The 10,902-nt window shown below is 34.5% G+C and overlaps 1 protein-coding gene and 1 pseudogene across 3 annotated transcripts; both read left to right on the forward strand.

Annotated features, from left to right (window-relative positions):
* On the forward strand, positions 1 to 4,848 carry LOC126694269 (uncharacterized). 3 transcript variants are annotated; one of them, XM_050390409.1, is made up of 6 exons: positions 1 to 398; positions 2,714 to 3,178; positions 3,354 to 3,580; positions 3,768 to 3,914; positions 4,119 to 4,343; positions 4,507 to 4,848. In XM_050390409.1, the coding sequence occupies exons 1-6, from the start codon at positions 138 to 140 to the stop codon at positions 4,748 to 4,750; spliced, it is 1,569 nt and encodes a 522-aa protein (XP_050246366.1). In that variant the 5' UTR covers positions 1 to 137; the 3' UTR covers positions 4,751 to 4,848. The 3 variants fall into 3 exon arrangements, with proteins under 3 accessions (XP_050246366.1, XP_050246368.1, XP_050246367.1); XM_050390411.1 differs by having other exon boundaries at positions 200 to 398; positions 2,691 to 3,178; XM_050390410.1 differs by having other exon boundaries at positions 251 to 398; positions 2,685 to 3,178.
* A 3,016-nt stretch (positions 4,849 to 7,864) lies between these two features.
* LOC126695727 (oligopeptide transporter 1-like) lies at positions 7,865 to 10,578 on the forward strand (annotated as a pseudogene).
* The last annotated feature ends 324 nt before the right edge of the window (positions 10,579 to 10,902 follow it).

The following is a 10,902-nucleotide window of genomic DNA, read 5'->3' on the forward strand; positions in this document are numbered from 1 at the left end:
CATTTGGACAACACCAAAAAAAAAACAAAACACTTTTTGTAAACTCAAAAACCAAAGCCTCGAAAAAAGTGAAAAACACAAACGCACACAAATCCTCAAAACTCTTCGAAAAAATTCGCACAAAAGAGAAAAAAAGAATGGAAGAGTCACAGGAAATACTGTTGCACTCGTTGGAAAGCCTTGGGATTTCGATCCCACAAAGCGTTTCGTCTGTCAAAGACCTCAACCCAACAACCTTGGTCTCCACCTGCGCGCAGTGTCTCAATTTACTCGACCCCACGGCGTCGTTTCCCACCTCTCTTCCTAGCGACTCCATGGCTGACCAGTTCAAGATCTGTACGGACTTGGCCACCGGGATTAAGAATCTGGGTTTTGTTGGAGACATGAGCTTCCACAAGGTAAGTCTCTGTGATTTCAATATGTGGCTGTTTCTTTTTTTGGAACTTGGGTTGTGTTTGATTGGTCAGAAAGTTAAGGAAAAGAAAAGGCTTTACTGTTTATGGTGATTGTATATGGGTTTAAGGTTGATTAAGAATCTTAGTTATATTGGGGACATGAGATTCCACAAGGTCAATATCAGAGAAATATGAATGTATTTTGGATGAAATTTTGTGTTTTGGAACTTAATTTTGCGTTTGAGTTGGTCAGAAAAAATTATGAGAATGTTTAGGGAAAGAAATAAAGTTTGATTATATAAAGCTGGTTATCATGGATTGAACATCTGGGATGTTCCACAAGGTTAGTCTATGGAATTTGAGTACTTTTTCCTTTTTGGATGTAATGTTGGGTTTTGGAACTTGGATCGTGTTTGTGTGAAAATGTACGAGAAATTGAGGAAAAGAAAAAAAAAATTAAGTTTGATTATTTAAAGCTGTTTATTATGGATTAAACTGTTAAAGTGGATTAAGCATCTGTGTTATGATAGAGAAATGCGTTTCCACAAGGTCAGTCAAACAAATTTGAATGTTTTTTGGATGTAATATTGGGTTTTGAAACTTCAATTGGTGTTTGATTGTTCAGAAAATTTATGAGAAAGTTAAGAGGGGGAAAAGGTTTAATTATTTAAAGCTGTTTATTGTGGATTTTATAGGATTAAACTTCTAGATTCTGTTGGGGACATGAGTTTCCACAAGGTCAGTCAATGAATTATGAGTTTTTCTTTTGGATGTAATGTTGGTTTTTGGAACTTGGGTCAGTGTTTAGTTGGTCAGAAAATGTAGGAGAAAGTTAAAGAAAAGGAAAAAAGTTTGATTATTTAAATCTGATTATTGTGGATTAAGCATCTGGATTAGGTTGAACACATGCATTTCCACAATGTCAATTAAAGAAATATGTGTTTTTTCTGGATGTAATGTTGGGTTTTGAAACATAGGTCGGTGTTTGTTTGGTCAGAAAATGTAGGAGAAAGTGAAGGAAATGATAGGTTTGCTTATCAAAAGCTTTTTATTTTGGCTCCTGAGAAGGGGAAAGAAAAGGAAAATTGAAGTCTTAACATGGCATTTGGAGTTTATGAAGTTATTTTCTATATTTCATAAAGTTTTGAAGTTTGGAGTTTGAGAGTATTTTCCTTGTTTTTTACTTGGATGTAATGTTGGGTTTTGGAACTTGGGTTGGTGTTTTCTTGGTCAGAATATGTAGGAGAAAGTTAAGGAAATGAGATGTTTGACAATTTAAAGCTGGTTTTTTTTGGCTTAAAGTGACATAGTGAAGCATTACATGTGGATTTTATGAAGTTTAATTTTCATAAAGTTTTGACTTTTTGGAGTTCAAGTGTAATTTTCTTGTTAATTACCTGGATTTTTTTTACTAAGAGAAAGGGGTTTTCTGTGAGATCGGAGCTTGGTAGTTTATTATGGGCCTAGATGTGTGTTGCAGTTCACAAAATTAATTGGTTGCGGAAGAGTATAGATTTGTCTGTACTTTTGATCTATTATTCCCCGCCTGCTTACTTTGAATGGATTTATGATTGTTATGGAAAGGGAAGACTTCAATTTGCACCTCCCAGAATGTTTCAGTCCATAGTTAGAAATAGTTATTTTGTCATAAATTTTTAGTTACTGGTTGTTATTTCTGTCTTGCAGATGTAATGTTTTCTGAAAGATTATAGATTCTTAAATATGGATATCATTTTTCTTTTCTTTTCTTTTATTGATTTAAATCCTGTGTATGAATGACTAGTCAATTGTGTTGAGGCCTTGATGCTAGTAACAACAATCGGCTAAGATTAGCTTATTTAGATCTAATGTGACGTTGCTGGAATCTGTTGAGACTGTGAGTAAGCTATACAAAGTTGGCTCTTGCATCCTTTTTTACATAATGGCTGCTTGTTTTCATTAATGTACATGAAATCCTCCTGTATTTGCAATAGAAGCTAAAAATGGTAGACATGGTTTTAAAAGCTTTCACATGTATGGTTCATTGCCATGGACCTTTCTTCTGCAGGCAGATTGTTGTTCTTTTTTTTTGGGGGGGGGGGTGTTGGGGGGGGTGGGTTTCAGGTCGGTGAACTTCAGCACCTTCTAATTTCAATTGATAGACAAGGTCTTTAAGACTGTAGTGGTGACTGAATCTTTCTTTTGAGTACCTCTTCCCCTCCCTTTTGTTGCTTATTTTTGCTGCCTCTGTTCCTTTAGATTCTCATTGTGCTTATCTTTTTGCTTATTTTTTTTTGAAATTATGCTTAGAAACAGACTATATGTGTTGCTTACGGCAGTTCCTGTATCCATCTGAAGAGGACTTGTATAAGCTGATCAGATTCCTGGTGGAGAGGCTTTCGAAGTTATCTGAAGATAGAATAACTGCTGATGTGAAGGATATAAATGATATGCCGGCATTCCCTGAGAAAGTTGGAGCCAAATTGAAAGATCTAAAACTGAAGACTGAAGTGTCAGAGTTGTCAAATGCCAAGGCTGAAGATGTCTATGCCAGCATGCCCCATGAGGGTGATCTTATTCCACAAAAAATGGATAAAAAAGCTGTTGACAATATATTCTGCTCAAGGACAGGAGATTTCAGCAAGGACAAACTTGCTAGTGTATTAAGCAGGACGGATTTGACTGAAGAAGTGATGGATGCTGTCAGAGAGACATCTGGAAATGAGGAAACTTCAGCTTCAAGAGATGATGAAGATGTTGGAGTGTTTGAACAGAAAGGAACTTTTAGAGAGCAATCTTCAAAGGTACTTTTGTTTGAGCTAATGTAAATTTGGGCACTTGTCTGGATCGATTAGTTCAAATGGAATTAGAAAACAAACTGTGCAATCAACCTGATCTTGTTTCTAACACAATGTGAAATGTGAAGCAATCAAAAGCTTGAATTTAGAATCTGAATTATGTTTTTGTTTTTTTAACTAGATAAGCAGATATGAGACTGAAAGAATACAAAATCAAGAAAAAGTGCTTATGGAGGAGACATTGGTAAAGAACTCCGGATTACAGCAACTTGAAGAAGAATTGGAATTGTTAAGGGCAGCAGCAGAAGTGGCTCTTGATGACAAACATCCTATTGACTTCTACCTTGAGCAGCTTAATGAGCAAGTGGACGCTAAAAAGTGTCATCTTGTGGAATTGGAGTTGGAGTGGTAGGAAAAAGCTACCTTTTCTTCATTAAATCTTCCTTGATTTATTGGCAAAGACATGTTTCAAATGTGCTCTTTTCAGATCATTGACTTTATATAATCAAAATATACATTTGAATATGATAGCTAATGCTCTTGCTAGCATAGAGATGTTAAGTATTGATCTCACCTGACAAACAATCTTCCACAGGGAAGCTGTCAGAAAGTCTTTGGAAGAGAAAAAGAAGGGTCTTGAGGAGTCTCTGTATGCAACCAACCCAGAAGCTCAAGAAAAGCTTCAAAAGTTGAGAGAAGTTGAGTTGGAATTGCAGTCTACTTTATCTGAAATTATAGAGAGGTATAATTCTGGCTTAGAGTTCAATAATTGATATAGATACCAAATGATCTTTACATGCCCTTGCTTCCTCTGCAGTGTAAAGACATGATTGTTATTATTTCTCTCTCTCTTCCTTTTATCTTTGTGCTTCCTTGCTAAAAGATCATTTTTCACTTCTGTAATTTACTTTGCCTCTCTTGCTGCCACTCTCTTCTCCATCTGTAGGGAAGAGGAACATTCTAAACTTTCTGCAGAACTTGAGAGACAGCCCAAAATGGCATCTAGGGGTTCCCATATTCAGCGGATAAAAGAGATCACAAAAAACAGTAGGAAACAAGATGCTGACATAGAGCGGATCTTAAAAGAGACTAGGGAGCTTCAGTTGGAGAGTAATTCTATCCAAGAACGCCTTCATCGAACCTATGCTGTTGTTGATGAAATGGTATTCAGGTATAGATTATTCTCAGTTGCAACCACACAACCACAGTGTAGTGTCCTTGCTGTCATTGACCTAATATTTTTTGTATTACCTGGCTAATAGATAACTTTTATTGCCAACACGATAAGACTATGCATTGCTTTGCTGTGCTGAATAAAAAGCATGTATGTGCAGGGAAGCTAAGAAAGACCCAGTAGGGCGACAGGCATATAGACTGCTCACTAGCATCCACGAGACATTTGAACAGATCTCAGAGAAAACCCTTGCCACTGATAGAGTACGAAGAGAAATGGCTGATCATGAAAAGAAGCTAGCGGCCATGGCAGCACGCAGCTTAAACGTAGACAAACTACAAGCTGATCTCGATGCCATACGGAAGGAAAATGAGTACCTAGAGCGACGCCTCCATGATAATTAAATCTGTGACTATTATCTCTAGTACCATTATTTTTTTCAACTATCGGTGTACATAACTAGAATATTACTTTGATATAAGCTTTACAAAATTTTAGACAATCAGATTCTATTCATTTATCCAGTGGGAAGGGCGACAGAATACATGTATTCACACTGTTCTTTCCCTCCTCGAGCTCCTTCTGAGTAGCTTGAGAAGAGTGCCTAAAATAGATGGGTTTTTTGCGGTGTGTGTGGGACGGGAGAATTGTATACCCTTGAACGAATAGTTAGATATTCGAAAATGTTTGGATATTTTGTTTGTATAAATTAATATTAATAATAATAAAAAAAAGTTTTTCACAACATTCAAAAAGGCCACACTAAAAAAATTGTTTTGAAGCTCGTACCCAAAGTAGATGAGTTTTTCACAGCCAAATCTGACCAATCAGCAAGCACAATTAATGCCTTTTTTTTTTAAGATAGGAGCAACCCAAAATATCAAAAGATCATTATCTGCTTTTGCCAGAGAATTACGAACAAATCTTTAAGGTTGACAATTTAATCAAAAAACATATACATTCACTGTTTAAGCGTGGTATTTCCGTATTTGACAAAATTGTGCTACAAAACATTTAAATATAGTTCAGTACTATGAACTTTTTACAACTATTTACTATCATATCCAAAGAAGCCATTCATAATGGATAATACAAAAATGGGGGAGCACTGAAAAAACCGAAATATAAATTTGTTGTAAGTCAATGTTACAAGAATAATCCATATATAAAAACTTTAATTCAACCATGAAAGAGCAACAAACACTCACAACCATGTCATGAAAAACACATAAAGCAATTATTTGATCATACTTAAGCACCCTAGTCGTGGATACTAAATTACATTCTCCCCGATGCATTTTACTATTCATTAAAATAAAACCAAAAGAACCACTAAGAAATGCTTAGCAAAAGCACAACATCACCAAATTCTTATGACCATCCAAAATTTATAATCTACGACATTCATAATTTCTCGAGATTTGGGGGAAGGGGTAGCACATATCTTTAGGATAGGGTGCACCCACTGGAACTTCAATCATAAAACTCCGGATCCTTGTAATATAACTATGCAATCTGTAACAATTCTCAAAACTAAAAACAAGTACTATTATTAAATTTAGTGATATACAAATAATAGAAAATTTAATGGTCGATAAAAATCATGTTAATGATTGATTAAAAAAAACATCAAATTGAACAATTTATCGTCAAATTTATATCAAGACATGCTTAATAATAAGTTAAAAAGAAGATTGTTCTCTAAATCAAATTTGAGAGGATGAAAGCAACATATCACCATTGAACCCATGTCATAACACACATAATAAATAAATAATAAAAATCATGTCTAAGCATATTTAATGATTGATTCGCAAACCATAACCATATAAATTGGATAAAACTTAAGGAAATTTGGTTAAACAAAAGACAAAAAAACCAATTCAATTTTATGGAAAAAAAAAATAGAGTAAACAAATACATACCTACAAGGTTGTAAGTAGAAGAAAAGAAGAATAGAGAAAGAAAAAACCATATAGTAGGTATTCATTATGAATAATTTGATATATATATATATATATATATAGGTGTGAAGTTGAAGTCAAAATCTTTAAAAAAAAGTGGCGTGTGAACAGGAAATCCAAAGGGAAAAAAAAAAAAAAAATCATTGTGGGTGAGTCAAGAGGAAATCCAAAGAATTTAGTGTTTTATTTAAGCACTAAAAATAGTTGAATGGAATTTTATAATAGACATTTTTTTTTTACCTGTACTAAGTTGCGGTTTTTTTTTTTTTTTTTTTTTTTGGAAAAAATACAACTTACCCACTTGTGATTTGACAAAAATTTAAACAGCCTACTTGTACTTGAAGTTTGATTGAAATTTAAGTTGCTTATAAGTGATTTGAAATTCCATAATGCAAGTGTTCCACTTGCTTCTTTTTTATATTATTTGATCTTGTATTTTTAAATTTTTGTGTTTTTGGAGAAGAGAGACATAAAAGTGGAGGAAAATTACATATTTAGCCATATTTTTAATAGAAGTGAGTTACAAAACTAACTGAGCAAATCTTAGGTGGGTAAAGTATCAAATTTCAAACCACAAGTAAGCAACTTAAATTTCGGTTAAATCACAGGTGGGTAAATTGTAATTTGCCATTTTTTTTACACACAGTAATATAGTTTAAAGTGTACTATGCTTTGCTTCTTCTTTTTTTTCTTTTTTTTTTTTTCTTTTTTTTAGGTGTAGTAATATAATTAAAAAAAAAAAGGATTAGAGGAAGAATTTGGATTGTAATCAAATTAATACTTTTTATCAACTTACAAATTAAATTATAATAAGAAACGGATTAGATGAAGAATTTGGATTGTAATCAAATTAAGTTTTTTATCAACTTAGAAATTGTAGGAGAAGAAGATAAGAAAAAAAAATTATATCTATTTTTTTAAATCTAAAAAAAAATTAATTTCTGTAATTTGGTGAAATTACTTAGCATAACCACAACTTCTAAACCCAACTTTTATTGTATAATATACAAGAAATAATTATCAGGTAAAAATATGAAAGTCTGCATCAGAGAGAGAGAGAGGTGGGAGGTGCTCAGCATTTGAGATGATCGTTGCAGGAGGCTAAAGAGAAATCATAAGAAAGAATTAGTCAAGTTGTTTCAAAGTGTCAGTCTGGTTGTAATTTTCTTTTAAAACAAATCTAAATAATATTTGTGATATATAAAATTGTGGAGCTTCCAAAGCTTAGGTGGCACAATATAAAAATGTCAACAAAAAGTTAAAGGTTTTGGTTATATAGTATTTATAGATGATGATATGATATAATATGATTGCTTGTGTCGAAAAAGAATTAGTACAATGCTTAATTTATGGGCCGGACCCCTGTAATGAACCAAGTAACATGTGAAATGCAGGGCATTGCATGAAAAAGAAAAGCGACCTAAAGGACGTACAAGGCTACAATTCTTCTTCATGGTTTTTGTAGCAAGCTTTGCTTATTACATTGTCCCAGGCTATCTTTTCCATTCAATATCAGCTCTCTCCTTTGTCTGTTGGACTTGGAAGGACTCAGTCATGGGCGGAGCCATGTTGAAGGGTGGGGGGGCCGGTGGGGGGGTTTTGAAAATTTTGAAAATATATATATATATATAATTATTTTAATATTTTTAAAATTTAGTCTACAAAAATAAGAGTTGGCCCCCCCTAAGTATTTGAATTAGTCCAATGATGATTTAAAAAAAAAAAATTGGTCTTTATAGAGACATAACTTTATTTTTCGCAATTCTATTTTTTATTATAAAATGTGCTTTTATATCTGTTAAATATTTGAAAAAGTTTGGCACCAAACATATTTGAATTTATCTTTTTCAACCCGTTATGTGGCGATTAACAAGTCATTGACTCATTAAAAAAAATTTATTACTAAAACTACACATGAAATGTCTCTTTAGTTGCCACATATTGGGTCAAAGCAAAATAGTTTCAAATATGTTTGAAGCCTAATTTGTTCCTCTAAGTTTTGGATCATTCTTGTTTTTGAAAATTACATTAGTTCAATTGAATAATTTTACTTACATTAGTATAAAATTTGATAATTTTTATAGAAAATGAAACCTTTTAAAAATTTCACTATGAAAATTGTGAAAATGAATTTTACGAAAGATAGCCATCAAAGATAATTTTGATTGAAAATATTAAGCTCTTTTTTTGTTGGGTGTGTGTATATATATAACTTATCAAATAAAAAAGTGTGTATATAATAAAAAAATCATGTGTATTTATGTGTGTGTATGGGGTTGTCTTGATAAATATATTAGTATTGTAACTTGGTCCCCCAAACAAAAATTCCTAGCTCCGCCCCTGGACTCAGTCACTGTCCAACAGATTCTTGGAGGGTTGAAGGGCCTTGGAGTAGGCTCATTTGGCCTTGACTGGTTGACTGTAGCCGGCTTTTTGGGCACCCCCTTAGCCACGCCTTTGTTTGCCATCATCAATATTTTAGTGGGGTTCATCGTGTTTGTCTATGTCGTTATCCCGATTGCTTATTGGAGTAATGCATATGATGCCAAGAAGTTTCCTATCTTTTCTTCCAACACTTTTGATCACACTGGACAACCCTAGCTACAACATATCCAGAATTCTGAATGAGAAAGCATTTGACATTAATCTAGCAGCTTATGAAAGTTACAGCAAACTTTATCTAAGTGTGTTCTTTGCTTTTACTTGTGGTTTGAGCTTCGCTACTCTAACAGCTACTGTTACTCATGTTGCTTTCTTTAATGGAAAGTAAGCCGTTTCTCAAAATCTTCTATTCTATCCTCTTCCAAAAGTTCCTCTTAGTCAATAGCCTTCTCATGATTTTCTTTATTTGGGTAAAACATTGAGCAGAACAATATGGACACTCTGGAAACAGACAGCAAGTGCAGCAAAAGATGATTATGCCGATGTGCATACAAGGTTGATGAAGAAGAACTATAAACAAGTCCCTCAGTTGTGGTTTTATATCATCTTAGTTTTAATGTTGGCTCTTGCCATGGTTGCTTGCGAAGGTTTCGGCAAACAGCTGCAAATCCCCTGGTGGGGACTACTACTGGCTTGTGGCATTGCGCTATTTTTTACTTTACCCATTGGAATAATTCTAGCCACAACGAATGCGGTATGAATAAGCCTAACCATCCTTGTATTTAATTGATGAAAAGACACCAAACATTCATTTGAAAGAGTTAATTACATTCTAAATTATTTTGCATCCATTTTTTATAGACTACAATTCTCAATATTATGTGTAAATGTTAATTGCAGCAACCAGAGCTAAATGTGATCACAGAATTGGTTATTGGGATATATTTATCCAGGGAAGCCCCTCGCTAATATGACTTTCAAGACTTATGGCTCCGTTAGCATGGGACAAGCACTCTCCTTTGTTAATGACTTCAAACTAGGCCACTATATGAAAATCCCCCGAAGGTCCATGTTCGTTGTGCAGGTAAGTGAATTAATACCAATAAAACTTATATGAAATTTTGTTTACTATTTTGATATAATGACACGTGTTGTTAATTTACGTTCTCAGTTAGTTGGAACAATTGTTGCTTCAAGTACCTACTCTGCCACAGCATGGTGGCTTCTCACAAATATGAAGGACATATGTGATACTTCATTGTTGCCCGAGGGGAGTCCTTGGACATGCCGTGGATATGATGCCTTCTACCATGCTTCCACTATTTGGGGAGTCATAGGTCCACTCAGAATGTTCACAAAATATGGTGTCTACAAAGAGATGAACTGGTTCTTCCTTTTTGGCTTCTTTGCTCCTATTCCTGGCTTGTTTCTCTCACGCAAGTACCCCAACATCAAGTGGCTTAGACTTATACAAATGCCTATCGTCATTGGAGCTACAACTGGCATGCCACCAACTAGTGCAGTGAACTATTGGGCTTGGGGAGCTGTCGGAATTTTCTTCAATTTCTATGTTTACAGAAAGTTTGAGGCATGGTGGGCTAGACATACCTATGTTCTATCTGCTGCTTTAGATGCTGGGGTTGCCTTTTCTGGTGTTCTAGTTTTCTTCACTCGTCAATACAAAAATAATATATTTGGTCCAGAGTGGTGGGGTCTGGCCAATGATGACCATTGTCCATTGGCTTCATGCCCCACAGCTCCTGGGGTTAAGATTGAGGGGTGCCCTGCCATTTGAGATGCTTAAGGTTTATGTCTTGGGCACTTAGGACCATTGTAATAATACTTATTTTTTCAATTTCGAAGTTTGGTTTGTGAGTTTGCTTTGATCTGAAGGGGCTTGTTATATGAAAGAATAATTCATAATGTCATTTCTCCCTTGGGCTGGGCTTGAGAGCCATTAAGACTGTAAGAGCAGCTTAAATGATGAAGTGGTAGAGACTTTGCACTTTCGGTCCATTCGGTCTAATTCAGTCCATTTTGGTCCACTTCAGTTCAATTCAGTCTATTTAGACCAATTCATTTCACTTCGGTCTATTTGGTCCATTCCGATCTATTTCGGTCATTTCCAGTCCACTTCAGTCCATTTTTGTGCACGCTTAAGAATGGGAAAAGACATGTTTTTTTAAGAGATTAACCATTCTAAATTTGAA

This window comes from Quercus robur, chromosome 8 (assembly GCF_932294415.1).
Source record: "Quercus robur chromosome 8, dhQueRobu3.1, whole genome shotgun sequence".
NCBI lineage: Eukaryota > Viridiplantae > Streptophyta > Magnoliopsida > Fagales > Fagaceae > Quercus > Quercus robur.

Coding starts and splice junctions, on each gene's coding strand:
- LOC126694269 (XM_050390409.1), top strand. CDS start 138: ATGGAAGAGTCACAGGAAATACTGTTGCACTCGTTGGAAAGCCTTGGG. Junction 399..2,713: donor GAGACATGAGCTTCCACAAG/GTAAGTCTCTGT, acceptor TGCTTACGGCAG/TTCCTGTATCCATCTGAAGA. Junction 3,915..4,118: donor TTATCTGAAATTATAGAGAG/GTATAATTCTGG, acceptor CTCCATCTGTAG/GGAAGAGGAACATTCTAAAC.